The sequence below is a fragment of the Capricornis sumatraensis genome, chromosome 2, assembly GCF_032405125.1.
Source record: "Capricornis sumatraensis isolate serow.1 chromosome 2, serow.2, whole genome shotgun sequence".
Taxonomy (NCBI): Eukaryota; Metazoa; Chordata; class Mammalia; order Artiodactyla; family Bovidae; genus Capricornis; species Capricornis sumatraensis.
The window spans coordinates 116,809,059-116,830,171 of record NC_091070.1 but is presented as its reverse complement, the minus strand read 5'-3'; the positions used below and the strand labels follow the sequence as shown (position 1 = coordinate 116,830,171).

The window sequence follows — 21,113 nt, the reverse complement described above, 5'->3', positions numbered from 1 at the left end:
CCCCACCGTGTGGGTGCTCACTTGGGCTGGCACCTGCCCTTCTGCCCACTCCAGGACAGGGTTTGACAGACTGAGACCTAGAACTAATCCAGCTTCCTGCAGGTCCAGGACCCTTTGGGGGCACCATTTCTTCTCCCCGAGGGTCCCACATATGGTAACCCCCCCCAACCATCACTAGCTAAGTCAAAGCCTAGGGCTACCATTCCTTCTCAGGAAGGCTCTGGTCTCCACTGAACTGTCTTTGCCTCCACTCATAGCCAGGAGCAAGGAGACTTGATTCAGGTTTTAGCCAGTCTCTCATGTCCTCCAAAAGTTGGCTTCCACTGGAGAGACTCAGCAAGAACCTTAAGAGCCAGCAGGAACTTTCTAAGCCCTCAATGCCAACTTGCAGGTGAGTGTTGCCAGTCTCCGGGAGGAAGACATGAGCTCGTGGCACCCTCTGCAGGTAACCTGGGCAAACTGCATAGTATTCCCTCAGCCTAGAGACAGAGGTGAAAGGGTCTGGATTCTGGCTACAAATGGGGAGGGTGGGGATGTCTAATCCTGGACCAGAGTTCCTTTGACTCACTTTTTCACCTTCACTGGGTCTCATTCCCTAACTCAGGCACATCCCATGTACTGAATTTTCTGTTCCAGGAGGGCAGGTTCTTTCATTCAACCAACCCTCTAGTCCTCACTGCCCATCACCAGGCTCTGTGGAGAATATCAAGCTGACCAAGGCACAGTAAGCACCCTAAAGCCCACACCACCCAAGAGGGAGGGTGCCTAGGTGCTCCAAAGGACAGACACTCTGGTCAGAGAGGCACTTCTCATGGCATAGCACGGACAAAGACCTGAGAAGTCACATTCCCTCACTTCCACTAAGACTGGCTCCAAGGTTGGTGGCCTTGTCCCTATCGTTTTATATACTTTGCTATTCTAAAAACTTACGATGCTTCCTAGTCCTTTGGTTACCAGACAAGAAAAATATGAAGGCACTCAGACCAAAGAGGATAGAGACGGTGATCAACCTGGGAGTCTTTCTAAATACAGGCATACGTCCATGCTGGAGAACACATAGGTTTAGGAGGGCAACATCAGTAGGAAATTCCCACCTGCAGACTTGGAGCAGAAGGGCAGAGGGCTCGTTTGCTCAGGGTGGAGAGCTGGAATAACAAAGCCCCCAGAGGTGTAAATGGAACCCCATGGACACACACAGGGGTGAGGGGCCTTTCCCTCCTTTATTCCTCTGTTTCAAGATCTATTCCAGCTCCGATGAGCAGGCCTTCCTGCATTGCAGTCTTCACCTCTTTTCCCAAAGGGCAAGACTGCAGATCATTCTCACGCTTTTCCTCTATGAGACTCTTACACAAGCATACGCCACTCCAGCGCCTGGCAAAGTGCCTGGCACTGATGGCACTCAATAAACAGCTGGTAAAAATGAACCTTGGAGGAAGGAAAGCTCCTCCATCCCCAAGGACTGAAAGCAGCAGGTGCCCATCTGCCCCAGCATTCTGCACACACCCATGTACACGCATGGGCAGGAGAGGCCTACAGCGTATCACAGCTCAGAGCTACAAAGAATCAACTTTATTAGACATTCAGGGTCAATTTCTCTTTTTGCCCTTGCCCGTAACCTTGGCTGGTGTGAGGACTGGAGCTGTCGCCTGGTACAGAGTGGAAGAGATCTTGTTGATGTAGTACAGACCAACCATGGAGAAGATGAAGCTACACGGTGAAGAAAAACAGTCATGGCATTAGTGGGCATGCTGCTAGCCTGGTGCCTCCTACAGCAGACACCAGCATGAAGGAAAGAATCTAGGCTCAGCTTTAGGAAAATGGGGAAGGGGACAGGAGGGAGAACAGAGCAGGAGGGAGGTATGGGGAAGTCTGGAACCATCACAGGAGGGTCAAGTGCCAAAGGGCAGGATGCTACACCCTTTATCCAGCTGTCAGGCACTTACCAAGTGGTGACACAGACTCTGTGGATGAGCCCTGATGCAAAGAGAGCCAACAGGAGGCAGAGGAGAACTGGGGAGGCAAAAGGTGACAAGAAGGGTGGTGGTCAGAATGGAAACACCAGGCATTCATATGTAGGGTCTAGGAGAAATCTGGGGCTCTCTGAATCTTGGGGGACCTGCTTAGAGAGGTTAAGGCATGACAGCAGGGGGACATCAGATAGCCTTATCAATACCCAGGACATGGAAGTACCAGATGCATTCTCATTTCCAGCTCTGCCCCAAATATCACCTAACTTTCCTATCCTGGCTTGCCTCCATAAAAGGAAAGATGACAGCAGAGTCTGAAGGGTAAGGCCTGCTTGCATTTGAGGAAGAGGGTCACGGCCTTTTCAACAGAAGCCAGCCAAAGGGGATCAATTCACTAAACTGGCTGGCCAGTGCTGCAACTGAGGGCCTCACTCCCTGGACATAAAGTGAAGAGCAGAGTGTCTGGACACACACCCATGAGGGCAGAAAAGGGTCTCCAGACAGCTAGAGTAGGACTGGAGAGAAGGTGGGAGGGCAGATACCAAGGGCAATCCCACCTGCCCAGCTGAGGAGGGCAGGTGAAGAGGGCAAGAGGTAAGGAGGGTGAAGAAATGAGGGCCACAGTGACAGGTGAAGGCTTCACAGGAGATGGCATCTGCTATCAATTTGGGGCATGTGGCATCCTTAGGTGATCTGGCCTTGACGCCTAATTTGCTTTATGAACTTAATTCTCCATACGTAACTAAATCATCAATTCTTGATTACATGAGCAATAACAAGGATCCTTTCAAATGGAAAACAATCTAACAGTTATTCTACTTTGGTGAGGATTCCTGCTGACACAGAAAGCTGGTGTATCTAATACTTTAGGCTCTTCACAATCATCTCAAACAAATACAATTCACTAGTATTGGGTCCATGTCACCTTGGAACCCTTCAATGAATTTGGCCCTTCTTTTTCTGGTGGAAATAAAGAACACCCTCCTTGGATATATTCATTACAGGCCCAGACCTGCCTATTCCCTCAAACCTTCCCCGGAAACTGGCCAGAAAGTAAATGAGTTTCTTGCTCTCAGAAGCCCTTTCTCCTAGCTCCAATTCCAGGAGTAAAAAGTACTGTATCCAAAAGTATCTGTTTTCAGACAGTCTTAGTACACTTGGTTCCTCCTCCTCAACAACCTTTACTGTCTAAGCACCTGGGAGTTCAGCACAGTGTTGGAGGAGATTAAAGGTGAGGGTTACAAGAAAGGGTTCAAATACTCAACCTCCAATTTTCACTTACTCTCAGGGAAGATCTTTGCTTGGAATCCTTTACCAAAGACAAGATTCTCCAGATTATTGAAGGCCTGGGTTGAGGGAGTTAAGGTGGAGTTAAGGGAGTTAAGGTCGGTCGTGCCATGGGGGCTGAGATGTGTGGGTTAACGGGAAGGGTACAAGCCTGCGTGACCCTCCACCCTTCCTATCCTCAAACAACTCTGCCCACTCCCCCGCAGAGAGGATACAGTGAGAGAGAAGACGAAAAGGCCGGAACCAAGCAGGCCGCCCTGGATGGTGAGCCACTCAGTGGAGGCCAGCTGGCGACTGTACATCTGCATCCCAGCGAAGAGCAGAAGGGACAGGAGGGAGGACAGCGCCAGCGACGTGCCTGTACCCACCACTGGAGCGGCGGAGAGGAGAGACGGAGTCAGGCGCAGCCCTCCCCGCAGGAGCCGCAGGCGGATTCAGCAGGCCCGGGAGCTCGAGAGCCCGATCACTTCCAAGCACTCCGGGGACTGCAGCCACCCTCCCCAACTCCCCACACCTCGCGGCGACCCCCCAGGAATTCCTCACCTCTGGACGCCCCGAACCCTCCCGCCCCGTGGAAATGCCCATCGCCTGGAACCCAGGACACGTCAGCTCTGTGGGGAGAGGACCAGGAAAGCTGGTCCGCCCAACTCCGACCCCCACTAGTCCGCCCGGGTTGGGGGAGTAGAGGGGATCCCGTTGGTCCCGTTACCCATCATGCCCTGCCCTTGGGTCCAATCCGTGCTTCTGTCCAGGAGGCGAGCCGAACCGGGGACGATTGGCTGTGCGCATGCGTCAGGCCCTAACGTGGCCTTGTTTCTCCCTTACGCCTTCCTCTTTCTCCCCCTCAGAGCCTGACTGCAGCGCCCTCTTCCTGAAGGGAGGAAATATTGCGTCCAGGAGCATCCTTGGCCACCACCCTGGTTCCCGGCTCTTCCCCGCACCCAGAGCATCTGCTGCCTCTCAGTGCAAGCTGCACTTAACTCTTCAAGTCACCGGGCCCGTGGACTGCTTCTGTCTTCTTTGTCAATTATGTCAGCCTGTTCTTCAAAACTAACCCCCCCATGAACACTGCCTTGATATCTTCCGTGGGCTCTTGCCCAAACCAAAATCTAATCCTTCCATCCTGGAATCTATCTTTCTCTAAAACTATCCTTCTGCTTTCTATGAGTAAGATTAGAAGCCAGTGAAGAATTTGAACATAAGAAATGGCTCCCCCTCAAATACCATTCCACGTTACCTAACTACTGCCCCGCTACCCGACCGCCTGCTGAGAACCACGTGGGGAAAACTCTTTCCCACCTCCTACCTCGACCGGCGCTGTTAGATGCTGGTCCCTGGAGCATGCGCAGTGACATCTCACCCTCACCCCTCCCCACATCCCCACCCGGCTCCTGCATTAAGCCCGGGGTTCGCAGCCGCAGCCGGGATCGGGCACCCGGGGGCGGGCGGGCATGCTAGGGCCATGGCTGAGGGTGAGGATATGCAGACCTTCACTTCTATCATGGATGCACTGGTCCGCATCAGTGTGAGTTAAGGTGGGGTCGAGGGGAAGGGGAGGGGGAGCATAGGGGTCTGGGGCAGGCCGGGATCTCGAGCAGGTGGGGGTCCCGCTAGATGCTGGGATGTAGCCAGGGGGTTGTCGATGGCAGAAAGGACTGGGAGGATCGGGATGCAGGTATGAGAGGGTAATCCCGGGGGCAGCCCGGAGGTGAATGCCGTGAAGGCGTCCATCTGCTAGGGTGTAAGGAACATGGAGCTGCCTGGATACAGCGGGTGGCTCGGGGTAGCCTCCAGCCGTGCACCGAGGTTGGGGTTGCAGGGCAACGGGGCTATGCTATGAGGGAGGGGCGCGAGTGAGACTGGGTATTTTCCAAGAAAACTGAGAACAGGTCGGGGGCAAGGAAGGAGCCGCACCACGGTGCAGTTCCCAAATTGGACCCCTTCACGAGACCCCACCCCACCGCACCCCCACTCAGGGCTGCCTCCGAGCCTGCGGTTGTCATGGCAACCCGTGCCCGGCTCTCCCAGGGGCGGTGCCAACCCTGCTCCCCCCCACCACTTCCTTCCCCCTCCCTCCCTGTCCCTCCCTCCTTTGTGTCAGCTGCGCCCCTGACCGGGATGGCTGCGAAGAGAGGGACCAAGGTGAGGTGTGGGGGTGGGGCATAGCCTGAGGACCCCCGCCACCGAAAAAGGGAGGGGTACTTCCGGTGGGGAGGGGGCAAATAGGCGGCGCGCCCGTTTCTACCCTACCTTGGGAGGGGTTGCGACAGGCCGGGTTATGCCTGGGGTGGTAGCAGGAGAGCCGGATGGTGGGGGGCAAAATGGTATGGGTTAGGAGGAGCCAGATGGGTTAGTGGTGAGCAATGGAGGCGAAGGCGGCTGCAGGCCGGAGCCACCGCAGGAGGACAGACAGGGTGAGCAGGAGGATGGAGAGAGCCTGGTTATAAGGAGAAGTCACGCGGGGGAGGAGAGGAATGGGGATGCCAGAGAAGCGGGGGGGGAGGGGGGGGAGGGGGGCGGTTGGTGGGGGGCCTCTGCACAGAGCTGCAGAATGGGCGGTGTCCTTGAGAGATGTGCCTGGGGCAGGCTGCCGGGAGATGGGGGGATGGGGGCAAAGGCCAGGTGAGAGGGCTGTAGGTCCAGGACAGGGGTTGGGGCTTGAGACTGGGGGAGACCTGAGCTTCAGCCATCTCTCCTCCTTAGGTATGTAGCTCTGCAGGAGGGAAGCCTGCTGGAGACAGGGAGTTGGAAGGCCTGTGAACCAGGCCAAGGCTGATGCTGGAGAAAAATCCATAGCTGGTCGGGTCCCTTGTAGTTTTTCTTCCTCATTTCCAAGAACCCTTGGGTCTTTAAATGCAGTTGAGGTGCCTGTTGAGATATACCCAGGTGTCCAAGCTCTGATCCAACCTCCTGGTCCCTCCACAGACGAGCATGAAGAACATGGAGAAGGAACTGCTGTGCCCAGTGTGTCAAGAAATGTATAAGCAGCCACTGGTGCTGCCCTGTACCCACAACGTGTGCCAGGCCTGTGCCCGGGAGGTCCTGGGCCAGCAGGGCTACATAGGCCATGGTGGGGACCCCAGCTCCGAGCCCACTTCTCCTGCCTCCACCCCATCCACCCGAAGCCCTCGCCTCTCCCGCAGAACTCTCCCCAAACCAGACCGCTTGGATCGGCTGCTTAAGTCAGGTGGGGCTGGTACCCATGGGGTTGGGATGGGGATGCTGGGATGTCCATCAGGAAGATGGAAGGGGTCCATCCCTGGCCAGGGGCACCTGTGTGTTTTTCAAGGGGTACTGCCCATCCAGGCTCTGCTAAGAGCTGAGCTCTGGCACAATGAAAATTAATTCTTTAATTGAGCAGACTTCCCCCACCCTGAGCCAGCTGTGATTTTCACCTCCCTACTTCCTGGCCCATCCACAGGCTTTGGGACATACCCCGGGCGGAAGCGAGGTGCTCTGCACCCCCAGGTGATCATGTTCCCGTGCCCAGCCTGCCAGGGTGATGTGGAGCTGGGGGAGCGGGGCTTGGCAGGGCTTTTCCGGAACCTGACCCTGGAGCGTGTGGTGGAGCGGTACCGCCAGAGTGTGAGTGTGGGTGGCGCCATCCTGTGCCAGCTGTGCAAGCCCCCACCACTAGAGGCCACCAAGGGCTGTACCGAGTGCCGCGCCACCTTCTGCAACGAGTGCTTCAAGCTCTTCCATCCCTGGGGCACCCAGAAGGCCCAGCATGAACCCACCCTGCCCACCCTCTCCTTTCGCCCCAAGGTGAGCCAGCCTTTGGAGGGCCTGGGAAGCGGGGGGAGGGCATGGTGGTGCTGGGTGGGAGGGCATGCCCGGCACTGTAGGCTTCCAAAAGGAGGTGGCCACAGGGTTGCCATTGCCAAACTCCTTTTTCTGTAACAATAGAGGCACTGGACAAACCTTTGAACATCTTTGAGCCTCCGTCTCATCTGCTGAATGAGGCTTGTAATATATCTGCCCTGCAATCTCCATACCTGCAGGGTTGATGGGAGGATCCTTGAGATAATGTTTGTGAAAGTTATTTAAATACACTGAAATGGTCTATCAGGTATTCATTCATTGAACAAATATTTATCAAGTACCTGTGTGCCTGGTGCTATCCCAGGTGTTGGAGCTAGAGCAGTAAACAAGATAGACATGGCTAATTATTAACTATTATTGTTATTTCCACATGTAGAGGAAGGGAGGAGCAAGACTAATAGCTGGCGGTTTGCAGGAAAGGCTCTCCTTGATTGCCAGGGCATACCAGCAGGTGGCACCATGGAGCACCGCGTCTAAACTCCCCTCCACCTGCTTGGGTCCGGTCCAGGGGAGGACGGGCAGGGAACTGCCCTGTGGTAGGTCAGCACCCTTATACACACCATTGGCTGACTATTTCCTTGCTGTTTCTGTCCCTAGGGACTAATGTGCCCAGATCACAAGGAAGAGGTAACCCATTACTGCAAGACGTGCCAACGACTGGTGTGCCAGCTCTGCCGTGTGCGGCGCACCCACAGTGGCCACAAAATCACGCCAGTGGTCAGTGCCTACCAGGCCCTCAAGGTGAGGACCCTGCCTTATTCAACGCCAGGACTGCCTACACCCACACCCGCTCACATCTGCTCTGCTGGCTTCCTCAGGGCCAGGTGTGATGCCCACCTCTTTCTTTTCCCCTCAGGACAAGCTGACAAAGAGCCTGACATACATCCTGGGAAACCAGGACACAGTGCAGACCCAGATCTGTGAGCTGGAGGAGACCGTGAGGCACACGGAGGTGAGGGAGGGCACGGAGGTGGGCCCTGGGCCCTGCCTGGCAGTGGGAGCAGGAAGGGGGTGGAGGTGGGTACAGCCCAATCACCTGGCTGCAAACTCAGGAAGCCTGTGTGGGGTCCATGGATGTGTCAAGGCTCTGGTTAAACTAGGTTGTCAGAAATGGCAGTGTCCCAGGCCAGGCGGTACCCAAGGCCACAGTGGAGACAGGGTGTCTATCACCCAGGAGAGGGAGAGCTTGAAAAGCCCCAGGGATGGAGCTCAGATGCCCTCAGGCTCAGCTGCCTGCTGGGGATGGCACACATCCTTGGACCAAGGAGGGTGAGGCGATGGCTCTGATACCTTTTGCCAGATTGCTTGAATCAGCTGACGTGGGGAAGGGCGATAAGGATGGCACAGATGCGGGTGGACGTTAGTGCGGTCCAGGTGGATATTAGTGTAGTCATGGCCTCTTTTATTTGGGGGAGTCCTCAAGGAGTCAGGATCAAGGTGTGGGCCTCCAGGAAGAGTAACACAAATGGTCAGGATTTGAGCCTATGTGGGTGTACAGGAGGCCGTGGAGCCATGAGCCTGGTCCCATTTGAATGGGTAGGTAGGATTTCCCTAGATGCTTTGTGATCCTAGCCATGGTGTGGTGCCCCAGGAGGCTGGAGCAGATGCAGCCTTCAAGAAGGAGGCAGTCAGTGTTGCTCTCTGCACAGGTGAGTGGTCAGCAAGCCAAGGAGGAGGTGTCGCAGCTGGTGCGGGGCCTGGGGGCTGTGCTGGAGGAGAAGCGGGCGTCACTGCTTCAGGCCATTGAGGAGTGTCAGCAGGAACGGCTGGCCCGTCTCAGCGCCCAGATCCAGGAGCACCGGAGCCTGCTGGACGGCTCAGGTCTGGTGGGCTACGCTCAGGAGGTTCTTAAAGAAACAGACCAGCCTTGCTTTGTGCAAGCAGCGAAGCAACTGCACAGCAGGTACTCGGGGGGCAGGGCCCAGGGTCACAGGCTCCTGCAGGGTCAGGGCATCGCGGGTGTAGCCCACGTATCAGGCAGTGTCGAGAGTCTTGCCCGGCGGAGAGCTGGGCTCTGAGGACTTTTCACCAGGCCAAATGGATACCAGCTCTTGCCCAAAGGGATAGGGAAGAGACCCATAGCCGATACCAAAGCTCTAGGGCCAGACACGGCAGAATCAAGGGGAAGGGCGGCGGCCCAGACAGCAGTGCCTGACCCTTGGCGGTGTTGGTCGCTCCATCCTGTCCGACTTTTTGTGACGCCACAGACTGTAGCCTGCCAGGCTCCTCTGTCCTTAGGATTCTCCAGGCAAGAATGCTGGAGTGGATTGCCATTCCCTTCTCCAGAGGATCTTCCCGACCCAGGGATGGAACCCAGGTCTTCTGCATTGCGGGCAGATTCTTTACCGCCTGAGCTACAGGGAAGTCTGACCCTTGCCTGCCCCCATCCCAGGATTGCCCGAGCCACAGAGGCCCTCCAGACATTCCGGCCAGCTGCCAGCTCCTCCTTCCGCCATTGCCAGCTGGATGTGGGGCGTGAGATGAAGCTGCTGACAGAGCTTAATTTCCTGCGAGGTGAGGAGATGGCCAGGCCCCATGTCCAATTAGAGCCTTCCGCCCTTCCTCCCCAGCAGCGGGCCCGGGGGGCAGTGCCCACCAGGGAACTAACTCCCAAGCCTCCCGCCCGGCCTGGCCAGCCGTCCTGCCCACCCAGCCCACCCGGCCACCCCGTCCCACCGCGCTCAGCGCTGCTTCTCCCTCTCTTTGTTTGTAGGCTGTGGCCACCGCGGACTCTGCTCCGGAGCACCCCAGGCAAGTCAGCGGCCCTGCCCTGGGGGTCCTGCCCCCTCTGCCAGGTCCCCTGCCCTGCCCTGCCACTCCCACGCAGCCTGGCTCCCCACCCATGGCTTCCTTCTCTTTCCTGCCCTAACCAGACCGCCTCCACCATCCTCTTCCCTGACCCTTAATCCTGGCCTTTCCGACTTTTTGTCCTTATGAGCTTTGCCCTCCAGGCTTTCCGTCTCTCCCCCTGACCCCTCCTGTGCCATCAAGCTTGGGCTGGCCCTCCGCCCCCATTTTCTGCCTTGCTGCCTCTCCTCGCATCTGTCTCCCATGCAGTTTCCTCTTCCCGTTCAGCGCCCTCTTGCCTGGGTGGGCTCCAGTGGCCGTTACCTGCCTTTCCCTGGGGCTCCTCTGTATTCATAGACTAAAAAGGGTCATAGAAAGAAAGGACAACACGTGATCTCATACCTTCATTTGACAGAGGAGGAAACTGAGGCCCAGATCGAGGGAGTGGCAGCCCAGGACTGGCATCAGGCCACCTGCCTCTTCTTTGCCCAGACAGGCGTCTTCCCAGATCCCTCTCACTCGCACTCACCCCCCCGGCTCCCGCTGCTTTCCCTTTTCCCGCCCACCCTCCATACCATGCCCATGGCCAGGCCGTGACTGACCCCCGCTGTCTCTTCCAACAGTGCCCGAGGCTCCGGTCATCGACACCCAGCGCACCTTTGCCTACGACCAGATCTTCCTCTGCTGGCGGCTGCCCCCCCACTCACCACCTGCCTGGCACTACACCATTGAGTTCCGACGCACTGATGTGCCAGCCCAGCCAGGCCCCACCCGCTGGCAGCGGCGGGAGGAGGTGAGGGGTACCAGCGCCCTGCTGGAGAACCCCGACACGGGCTCTGTGTATGTGCTGCGTGTCCGCGGCTGCAACAAGGCCGGCTACGGCGAGTACAGTGAAGACGTGCATCTGCACACTCCGCCCGCGCCCGGTGAGTGGGCCCTGGGTGCCTGGGACCCAGGCACGGACAGCTGCTGCTGGGCGGGCCCCATAGAGACAGCATAACACACTGGGTCATCCTCACTAGCTCTGGAGCCAGACTGCCTGGGTTCAAATCCCAGCTCTGCCTTTTACCAGTTGTGTGGCTTTGGGTGAGTTATTCACCCTCTCTGAACCCTTAGTTCCTCCTCTGTAGGTATAGTAACAACACCTACCCCATAGCCTTGTTGTGAGAATTAAGTGACTTGCTAATGTGTAAAGTCTTAGCTGAGAATTTGAGCTGGTGGCTCAGAGGTTAAAGCATCTGCCTGCAATACAGGAGACCTGGGTTCGATCCCTCGGTTGGGAAGATCCCCTGGAGAAGGAAATGGCAACCCACTCCAGTATTCTTGCCTGGAAATTCCCATGGACTGAGGAGCCTGGTGGGCTACAGTCCATGAGGTCACAAAGAGTCGGACACGACTGAGCGACTTCACTTTCACTTTTCAAGGGCTCAGTAGGGCTTCCCTGGTGACTCAGATGGTAAAGAATCTGCCTGCAATGCAGGAGACCTGGGTTGGGAAGACTTCCTGGAGGAGGGTGTGGCAACACACTCCAGTATTCTTGCCTGGAGGATCCCATGGACTGAGGAGCCTGGCGGGCTATAGTCGATGGGGTCACAAAGAGTCGGACACAACTGAGCGACTAAGCCCAGCACAGCACCAGGGCTCAATAAATGTTGGTCAAGTGACTCTCCAGAAAATAGTGGAGGCTCTGGAGTATAGGCATAATAGAGGAGGCAGCCAGAGCGAGTCAGCTGGGGCCGGGAGACTGGTTTCCATTCCCACTAGCCATCACTAAAACTCTTCCTGGGGTCCCATGCCCACTTGGGATGCCCTTTCTTCTTCCCCTATGCTCCCCACTCCAGCTTTCCAGGCCCTGATCCCAAGAGCCCCCTGCCGTCCCTTGGCAACTTGTTCTGTGTTCTGAAATCTCCCAGTGTCTCGTGCTGACACCTCGAGGTCCCCAGTGCCAGTGTTTGTCCCTGAAGTCCTTCCTTCTGTCTCAACCCTCCCCTACTCCAGTCCTGCACTTCTTCCTGGATGGCCGCTGGGGCACAAGCCGAGAGCGGCTGGCCATCAGCAAGGACCAGCGAGCGGTGAGGAGTGTGCCAGGGCTGCCCCTGCTGCTGGCTGCCGAGCGGCTGCTGACGGGCTGCCACCTGAGCGTGGACGTGGTCCTGGGCGATGTGGCTGTGACCCAGGGCCGCAGCTACTGGGCCTGCGCCGTAGACCCAGCCTCCTACTTGGTCAAGGTGGGCGTCGGGCTGGAGAGCAAGCTTCAGGAAAGCTTCCAGGGTGCCCCCGACGTGATCAGCCCCAGGTCAGGCCCCTCTGGGAGGTATGGGGTTCTGGGGATCTGGGTGGGGGAGCTGGGAACACACGGGGTTGACGAGGGGACCACACACTTGCTGGGATGGAGCTGGAAGGAAATCAGGAGGAAATAACATGAGCCAGGCTGGAGGCACTGTGGTCAGGAGAAGTGTGGGCTCTGTGAAAGTGTTTTGGAGGTTGATCTTTGGAGTGACTAGGGAAAGGGGCAATAGAAAAGGAAGCCATCTCCACTCCCCACCATCTGACACTCAGGCTAACACACCATCTCGCCAAGTCTCCGTGCCCTTTCTTGCTCACACCCCTTTGGCAACATCTTTTCACCACAAAGCTTTTTCTCTCCAGTACTGCCTTCCCCCACACCTTGTCTCAGCCTCCTCCAAATCTTCCCTTAAACTTTCCATCACCATACCCTCTCATCCCCAGCATCCTCTTTTTCAGCCACCCACACATGCTCTTCTTCCCCCTCAACACTCTATCCCTCAATACCCCATTTCTTCAGAAGCGGCTTCTCTTCAACATCAGTTCCCTCCTAAACCTGTGATCCCCAACCTGCATCCCTGCAACATCCTTCATCTAAGACACTGACCCGCCCTCATCTCTCTCCCAGCATCCCCCTTCCCAGCATGTTTTCTCTGCTCCTGCCTCTCCCCACCGCTGACCCCTCACCCTTCCAAGATTCTCTAACCCTCAAAACTCTCTCCCAGCACGATATCCCAGTGCCATTTTCTTCGCCACTTGCCTGCATTGGAGGCACTGCCTTTCTCCAGTGTGCCTGAGCGATACCCTGTCTCTCCTCCCCTTCCCCCACCCCTCTGGCCAGTGTGCTTGCCTTTCCCCAGTCTCACCGAACCAAACCCCCAGCCCTACATTATAACGCCCGTCTCTTCAATGTGTTCTCTTCTCAATGCCCCCAAATCAATCCTTGGAACTGCTTGCTCCCCGACATTCCATCCTCCCAACATCTCAGCCCTTGGGTACCATCTACCCCACCCCCCGACATTCTTCTACCCAACATGCATTCCTGCAGGTACGACCCGGACAGTGGGCACGACAGCGGTGCCGAGGATGCCACCGTGGAGGCGTCGCCACCCTTCGCTTTCCTGACCATCGGCATGGGCAAGATCCTGCTGGGGGCCGGGGCCAGCGCGAATGCGGGGCTGACAGGCAGGGACGGCCCGGCGGCCAGCTGCACAGTGCCCCTGCCGCCCCGCCTGGGCATCTGCCTGGACTACGAGCGGGGTCGCGTTTCCTTCCTGGATGCCGTGTCCTTCCGAGGGCTCCTGGAGTGCCCCCTGGACTGCTCGGGACCTGTGTGCCCTGCCTTTTGCTTCATCGGGGGTGGCGCAGTGCAGCTACAGGAGCCCGTGGGCACTAAGCCCGAGCGGAAGGTCACCATTGGGGGCTTCGCCAAGCTGGACTGACCCTAGCGGGCCCCTGCTGGGCCCTGGCCCTCCACACCTCCTGAAGCCGGGTCGTCTCTCTGGCAGCTTCTCCCTCAAGCTCTTCCTCCCACGTGGTCCTGTCCCTTCCCCTATCTGTGTCTTCCCAGGGCCTTTCTTGACCAAGGGACTTTCCTCTGCTCACCTCTCTGGATGTCCCCCATTCTCCCTATTGCCTGTTAATCCAGGTTCCCACACCCACCACGTCTCTGCCCCATGCCCTGCCCTTGGCATCTTGCCCAAATCATGGAGAGAGCCCCTGCCCCACCCCTGCCCTACCCCTGCCCTGTGCTCCTCCCCAGGCTGATTGGGAGGGAAGGCACCCGGAACACTGGGCATGCTCCCCAGCTCTGCCCTCCGCCCTGCCAAGCTCCCTGCCCCATCCATGCTGAACTGCAGCCTTGGGGCAGAGAGGCTTTTTGGCTGGACAGTGCCCAGGCACTCTTTGGTGAGGGAAAGGGACCCTCTCATCCTGCTTTATTTATTTGGGTCCCTGTACCCCCAGCCGCATGCCTTTTATCCCCCTCTTCTCCCCCTTGCATGCTTTAACCTGTCCCGCACCCATGCCAACGTGCCAAGTCTCCCTTGGGGTCCCAGCTGAGGTTGAGCGTCCCCACTGGGTTGGGCCTGGCAAGGCCTCTGGTGCCTGCTGCTGCCCCCCTGCGGTGAGCACTGCTAGGCCTGTGCCAAGCAACAGCTGTTATTTTCATGGTTTATAAACAATAAACTGTGATGCCAGGCCTTCCTGTGATGTCTGCCTTCCCGGAGCCCATTCCTCTTAGCTTCTGTGCTGGATGTGGCAGGCCAAGGGGATGGAGGGTTCCCTGCTATTTCTCAGAGCAGGGGTGCGCGATGGAGCTGGTGCCTGGGGGAAGGAGGTCCCCAAGCCCTGTGCTCTCCAGTCTTCTGCCAGACCTGTGCCCAGCCCAGGTCCAAACTGACTATGGCTGCCAGGGGGCACATCGCTCTGGTGCTGCCCGCCCTCCCACCACCACCACCACCCCACCCCCATGGGGCGTCTGGGCGGAGCCCTGCAGGAATGCGACTTAGGGTGCCCAAAGAGAGCAGAGGCTCCTGGCACAAGGCCTTTCTGTGTTCCCCCATTTCTTGGATTATAGGAAACAGCCTTCATTCAGCCTCCATGACCTTCCCTGAGTTCCAAGGGGCAGATTCAAGCAATTGTTAATTAGGGAAAGGAGGGAATGGGAGACCAGAGAGAAACAAACAATCGAGAACAGTCTTGAGCAACACCCTGTTTCCCCATCAATGGATATTCACAATATCTTTGAGCTGTTTTGTAGAAACGGATATCCCCTGCAGTTGGGAAAAGTTAAAGACGGTATGTAGACCCCAGAGCAGCTGGTCCTGAAGGTCGATGATGCTGAGTTCCAGTTACCTCACCACCAACCCATCAGAAAAATGTCCATGAGCTGATCATGTGCTCTTTGAGCAATTACTGTAAATCTTCTCCAATTTGGGACATACGGTTTTGAGGGCATTTGCCCACTGTGGCCGCCTTCACCTGGCAACACAATAAAGCTATTCTTTTCTACTTCACCTAAAACTCTGTCTCAGAGATTCAATTCAGTCCCGGTGTACAGAGAAGCTGAGCTTTTGGCATCAGTGCATCAGTCAGGGAGTGTGTGCGTGCTCAGTCATGTTTGACTCTCTGTGACCCCAAGGACTGTAGCCCGCCAGGCTCCTCCATCCATAGAATTTCCCAGGCAAGAATACTGGAGTGGGTTGCCATTTCCTTCTCCAGGGGATCTTCCCAACCCAGGGATCGAACCTGAGTCTTGTATCTCCTACACTGGCAGGCCGGTTCTTTACCACCAAGCCATCTGGGAAGTCTTTGACATCAGAACGAGAACTATTTCCCCACCCCTGGGGCACCAGGTAGTAGACCCCAGAGCCAGTAGGCAGGTGGGGCAGTCTGGCACCAGGCCCTGGATCTGACACGGACCTTATCGTGGCCCTGTTGACTCTGCTGCCTTAGGACTTACTTCACACCCGGACAGCTAAGAATAGAGCCGCCTGAGGGCACCATGCCAAGGGGAGAGGAGGGCTCGGGAGTGAAATCCAGGCCTGGGGATAGGGGCGAGCCCGGCTCTCGGGCGGGCAGAGCTGGGTCACGCTGGCTGCTGGAGCCTCAGGCTTTTGTTTCCTCCTTCCTCGTGCGCTGCTGGCCATGCAGGACAGGCGGTAGGAGTCCGTCCGCCTGCACTCCAATGCCATCTCCTCTCCAGCCTCCTGCTTCTCAAATGAACCCCGCTCCTCTGGCCTTCTCTTCCCCTCCTCTCCCAGAGGTCTCTTCCAGACGCCCCCGCCCCTCGCCACACACACACACACATTTTGACTGCCCCTCACCCATCCACAAGTCACAGACAACAGATCAGAAGCTGGTAGTGGGCACGGAGGAGGCTCGCGTTTTATTCAGCAATGTTCACGTTCCCACTCCCGTTTCCAAGCACTCCAGCCAGTCTTCCTGGGAGCCACTGCCTCCGGCATGTCCTCAGGGGCTCAGGTGGGCTTCACCAGGGCTAAGATGGTTTAGGGGACTTGATGGGTCCTGTGAGGGAGGCTGCGAGCAGCCCACCTGAATGCCCAGTTCACTAGCCCGGAACAGAGCTGGGGGCGGGGGTCCCCAGAAGTGAAGAATTCCAGGGAGGCAGCCAGTACTGGCTGGACTCTCAGCAGACAACGTGTCCCTACAAGTTGGCGGAAGTGGCTGCCAGGTTTGTATAAGAGAGGTTGCCGCCACCGTTGCCTGCAGAAACCTAGGTAGGGGCAGAAGAGATCCGGGATGAGCGGCAGAGGCTTTCCTGGGACAACCTTCCTCCCTGGGGTCCCTGGATGGCACCCCAGGATGGGTTGAATGGTCCAGGAGCCTGACTGCTTTCAAAGGGTTAATCTGGAGAGAGCACCTGCCGGTCACCACCACCAGCCAGATGACTGTAAACAGGGCCACTCCCCCTCCTCCTCCTGGTCCGGTTTGGTTCACTCCCTCCCCTTGGCTCTCAGCACCCCCTGCTTTCCCCTCCTGCCACTTTCTCCCTCCATTCTCTGCTCCTCCAGCCCAAGGAGGTGTACACGTTTCTGCAAAACTGGAAGAAGGAAGTCCCCAGGCAGAGGAAAAGTCAGGAAAAGGAAACTCTCCCTTCCCCCACTTGGAGTGGCCTTTCAGCCCCAGATGGCAAAGTAATTATTTACTAGGTCACAGAGGGAGGGAAAGGCAGAAGGAAGAGGGGATCTGTGCCTCCCCACCTTGCACCCAGGCTCACCTGGCTTGGTGAAACTTCTTTCCCAGTTCAGAGACCCCCTTCTCCCCACCAGCCTTTCCCAATCTACCCTCCATTCTTAGGAGACAAGCTGGGACAAGGTGCTCCTTCCGTGAAGGGTTCCCCTGGGTGCAGTGCCCCGTTCATGCCACCTCTGGGCATCCCAGTTTAGTTGAGCTGTGAATGCTCTTCTGGGGGTGCTGGTTGTGGGGGGCACACCCTCCTGAGGTCCCCCTTCTTCCCTAAGCCTTTCCCACAGAACCCCTCTGACTTCCACCCCAGCCTTGTCAAGTCACAGCTTATTTCATGTCGCCTCCTCTAAGTTCTTTGGGTCTTCCCAGTACCCTTTCAGAACCACTGCCCAGACAAAGCCCTTTCGCCCCACTGCCGCCCCCGCCTCCCTCACCTCCTCATAGGGGCTCCGTTTGGTACTGCCAGGGGGCACAAAGCGCCCATGGGTGTGGTAGGCGGAGTACTCGCTCATAGGATGGTAGGCATCTAGGGTTGGAAAGATGTCCAGCTGCTCACATTTCTTTCGTCCGCACTGACACACAACCTGGGGAGACAGGAGATTATGGGAGCGCGCGGCTCCTTCCAGCAGGGGGACTCTGTCAGGGCTGGGGACTGGGCACTCACCAGGGCAATAAGATAGATGATGGCCAGCGCAACCAGAATGCAGACCAGCACCAGCAGGGCAATGCCCCAGCCAGGCACCCCAGACGCAGACGGGGCAGAGGAAGGAAACTGGGCATCGCGCACTGAAAGGAAAGCAGTGGTCAGAGCAGTCTCCCAAAGGAGGTGGCTCTCCCCCTACCAGCTCCAAGAGAAAAAGCGGGGACCCAGATGCCGGAGAGAGAGGGTCCCAGGCAGGGTGGTGCTGGCTGGCAGCTGGGGGAGAGGACTCACCACTAACTCCACTGATGGTCAGGCTATAATTGGCTGCATGTGCTTCAAGCTGACTGAACTGTGCCTTCACCAACTCGGCAGTGGTACCCTCTTGGAAGGCCAGAGTTAAGTCTACCACCACAGATCCTGGCCTGGTTACAAAGAAATGGGGAACTCAGCCATGGGCCCCAGTTTCTGGGTCAGTACACCCTCCCCACAGTCATGACAACATCCACCAGTCCCACAGAGTCCACACCCAGAACTGTACCTGAACTTGATCTCTGAGAGGCCCAGAAAATCCCTCTGTTTATAAGTCTGCAAAATCTGGGGTGAGAGGGAAAGGACTAAGATTTGATGCAAGTGCCTCAAAGAGTTCTGAAGGCTGCTTCGGGGGTGGGGGGTGGGGGTGCATGTTAGAGGAAAGGCAGCTACTCACCACATCTGAAATGCTTCTCTGCAGCTCCTGATAGTAGCTGGTTTGGGGATTTTCCAGGGAAGAGTTAAACTGGAGGTTTGTAATGCGAAAAGACAGGAAGAACAGGGAGACCCGAACAGACGACTGCTGAGAAGTCTTGGGATGGGAGGCGGTGGAAAGTGCTGCGCTAGGGCTAGTGCTCCTGGCAGCTGTCCTGGTACTGTGGCTGGCAGCAGTGGGGGCAGTTTCAGAGCTGGGGACTGAGGATGGAGTGCCCTTGCTGACTGGGGTCATGGTAGCCCTGGATGAGGTGCCCTTGTGTGCTGAAGTGACCATGGAGCTCGACGTAGAGCTGGTGGTCACAGACGAGGTGTCACTGTTGGTTAGGGATGAGGCGGCGTGCTGACCTGGAGAGGCAGCCGGGCTCAGGGCAGGGCTGCTGATTGCAGTTGAGGCGCCGTCGCGGCCTGGAGAGGCAGCCGGGCTCGGGGCAGGGCTGCCGGTTGGGGTCGAGGCGCCGTCGCGGCCTGGAGAGGCAGCCGGGCTCGGGGCAGGGCTGCCGGTTGGGGTCGAGGCGCCGTCGCGGCCTGGAGAGGCAGCCGGGCTCGGGGCAGGGCTGCTGGCCAGGGATGGGACACTGTCATAGCCTGGAGAGGCAGCCGGGCTCGGGGCAGGGCTGCTGGTTGGGGTCGAGGCGCCGTCGCGGCCTGGAGAGGCAGCCGGGCTCGGGGCAGGGCTGCTGGTTGGGGTCGAGGCGCCGTCGCGGCCTGGAGAGGCAGCCGGGCTTGGGGCAGGGCTGCTGGTTGGGGTCGAGGCGCCGTCGCGGCCTGGAGAGGCAGCCGGGCTCGGGGCAGGGCTGCTGGTTGGGGTCGAGGTGCCGTCGCGGCCTGGAGAGGCAGCCGGGCTCGGGGCAGGGCTGCTGGCCAGGGATGGGACACTGTCATAGCCTGGAGAGGCAGCCGGGCTTGGGGCAGGGCTGCCGGTTGGGGTCGAGGTGCCGTCGTGGTCTGGAGAGGCAGCCAGGCTTGGGGCAGGGCTGCTGGTTGGGGTCAAGGCGCTGTCGCGGCCTGGAGAGGCAGCCGGGCTCGGGGCAGGGCTGCTGGTTGGGGTCGAGGCGCCGTCGTGGCCTGGAGAGGCAGCTGGGCTCGGGGCAGGGCTGCTGGCCAGGGATGGGACACTGTCATAGCCTGGAGAGGCAGCCGGGCTCGGGGCAGGGCTGCTGGCCAGGGATGGGACACTGTCATAGCCTGGAGAGGCAGCCGGGCTTGGGGCAGGGCTGCCGGTTGGGGTCGAGGCGCCGTCGTGGTCTGGAGAGGCAGCCGGGCTTGGGGCAGGGCTGCTGGTTGCAGTTGAGGTGCCATCGTGGCCTGGAGAGGCAGCCGGGCTTGGGGCAGGGCTGCCGGTTGGAGTCGAGGCGCCATCGTGGCCTGGAGAGGCAGCCGGGCTTGGGGCAGGGCTGCTGGCCAGGGATGGGACACTGTCATGGCCTGGAGAAGCAGTCGGGCTTGGGGCAGGGCTGCCGGTTGGAGTCGAGGCGCCGTCGTGGCCTGGAGAGGCAGCCGGGCTTGGGGCAGGGCTGCTGGCCAGGGATGGGACACTGTCATGGCCTGGAGAGGCAGCTGGGCTTGGGGCAGGGCTGCTGGTTGGGGTCGAGACGGTGTCGCGGCCTGGAGAGGCAGTTGGGCTTGGGGCAGGGCTGCTGATCAGGGATGGGGCACTATTATGGCCTGGAGAGGCAGCCGGGCTTGGGGCAGGGCTGCTGGTCATAGTCAAGGCACCATCATGGCTTGAAGAGGCAGCTGGGCTTGGGGCAGGGCTGCTGGTTGGAGATGAGGCGCCATCGCGGAGTGGAGAGGTAGTCGGGGTTGGGGCAGGGCTGCTGGTTCTGAGTAAGGTGGTGGTTGTACTCCAAGAAGTTTCTTTAGTGGGACTGGACGTTGGGCTGCTTTGTGTGCTGGAAACTTGTACAGTACTGCTGGGGCTTGTGGGGACAGAGGCTGTCAGCGTAGTGACATTGGCAACTGTAAGAAATCGGGGTTACAGAGTATGGTTGGGGGAAATTTCAGCATAAGGAGAAGATACATTCTCTGGCATCTGGGGAAGTAATGCCAGGAGGATATGGGGAGTGGGCCCCTGAGTCAGCTCTCTTTCTCCTTCCCGCCTGGCAACCTCCATCTCTCTTCCCATATCTGTCTGCTCCTGGACTGTGGGCTTTCCCACTCCTAAGATTTCCCTCTCCCGATTCCACACCCAACCCCTCCAGACTTCTCTTCAGGACACTCGCCTGCTCCTGGCACCCACTGTCCTCCAGGTGTGCGTGTGGGGTCTCTCCTCAGGTTTCCCTTAGCCTCACTCCTTTATTCTTCCTTCTGGCAGAAACTAGGCCACCCCTGTCTGCAACTTCTGCCTCTTGGATGCCATCTCCCAGGAAGCAGAACCCACAGAAAGCTGGGAAGACCACAGGAGCAGGGCAGCCCCCTCCCCGCCTTGCGCCCCTCACCTGTAAGCACTTGGAACAGCAGCAGCAGGGAGAGGAAAGGGGCCTGGATGTCCGGTGTCATGGTGGTGGCGGAGCGGTGGGGAGAGGACAGAACAAACTCGGGCTGGAGCTGCCCACGAGCTGGAGCGGACACAGGCGCCTGCTGCTTTATACCGGTCCCCCGCCTGCCCTAGGCTCAGCCAGAGCAGGTGACAGGTGACAAAGCTCCACCCCCTCCCCCTTTCCCTACCTCCAACCTCTTCCTCCTCCTCCCCAACCATTTCTGGCCCCTCAAATAAGGTATGTGGGCTTCAATCACTCAACTCCCTGACAACCTGTCTGTTTTCTAACTGGCCTCCCCCCCTTTCACCAACCACTCCCTGGCTCCAGAAGGTGGTGGAGGAAGTCTGGAACCTGACCTGGGTCCCCATGGTCCTATTTTAGCCC

General features: G+C 58.2%; 3 protein-coding genes across 7 annotated transcripts; 1 reads left to right on the top strand and 2 right to left on the bottom strand.

The window, feature by feature from the left end:
- Positions 1-1,571: 1,571 nt before the first annotated feature.
- On the bottom strand, positions 1,572-4,043 carry KRTCAP2 (keratinocyte associated protein 2). Its single transcript, XM_068965870.1, is given in 6 exon segments — positions 1,572-1,707; positions 1,944-2,010; positions 3,250-3,313; positions 3,470-3,624; positions 3,964-4,007; positions 4,009-4,043. Coding segments are annotated over 6 exon segments (486 nt in total). The 3' UTR covers positions 1,572-1,586.
- Positions 4,044-4,716: 673 nt separating this feature from the next.
- On the top strand, positions 4,717-13,591 carry TRIM46 (tripartite motif containing 46). 3 transcript variants are annotated; one of them, XM_068965132.1, is made up of 10 exons: positions 4,717-4,779; positions 6,180-6,441; positions 6,676-7,019; positions 7,674-7,817; positions 7,933-8,028; positions 8,726-8,979; positions 9,469-9,590; positions 10,487-10,789; positions 11,862-12,159; positions 13,198-13,591. In XM_068965132.1, the coding sequence occupies exons 1-10, from the start codon at positions 4,717-4,719 to the stop codon at positions 13,589-13,591; spliced, it is 2,280 nt and encodes a 759-aa protein (XP_068821233.1). The 3 variants fall into 3 exon arrangements, with proteins under 3 accessions (XP_068821233.1, XP_068821235.1, XP_068821234.1); XM_068965133.1 differs by lacking the exon at positions 4,717-4,779 and adding an exon at positions 5,373-5,396; XM_068965134.1 differs by lacking the exon at positions 11,862-12,159 and having other exon boundaries at positions 13,198-13,274.
- Positions 13,592-16,279: 2,688 nt separating this feature from the next.
- On the bottom strand, positions 16,280-20,748 carry MUC1 (mucin 1, cell surface associated). 3 transcript variants are annotated; one of them, XM_068964982.1, is made up of 10 exons: positions 20,688-20,748; positions 20,076-20,208; positions 19,435-19,775; positions 18,775-19,074; positions 18,209-18,594; positions 18,041-18,096; positions 17,794-17,924; positions 17,524-17,645; positions 17,294-17,443; positions 16,280-16,386 (listed from the first exon to the last, which is right to left on the bottom strand). In XM_068964982.1, exons 1-10 carry the CDS (start codon positions 20,746-20,748, stop codon positions 16,318-16,320), a joined length of 1,749 nt encoding a protein of 582 aa, XP_068821083.1. In that variant the 3' UTR covers positions 16,280-16,317. The 3 variants fall into 3 exon arrangements, with proteins under 3 accessions (XP_068821083.1, XP_068821081.1, XP_068821082.1); XM_068964980.1 differs by having other exon boundaries at positions 18,209-19,074; XM_068964981.1 differs by having other exon boundaries at positions 18,209-19,014; positions 19,435-19,655.
- Positions 20,749-21,113: the final 365 nt, after the last annotated feature.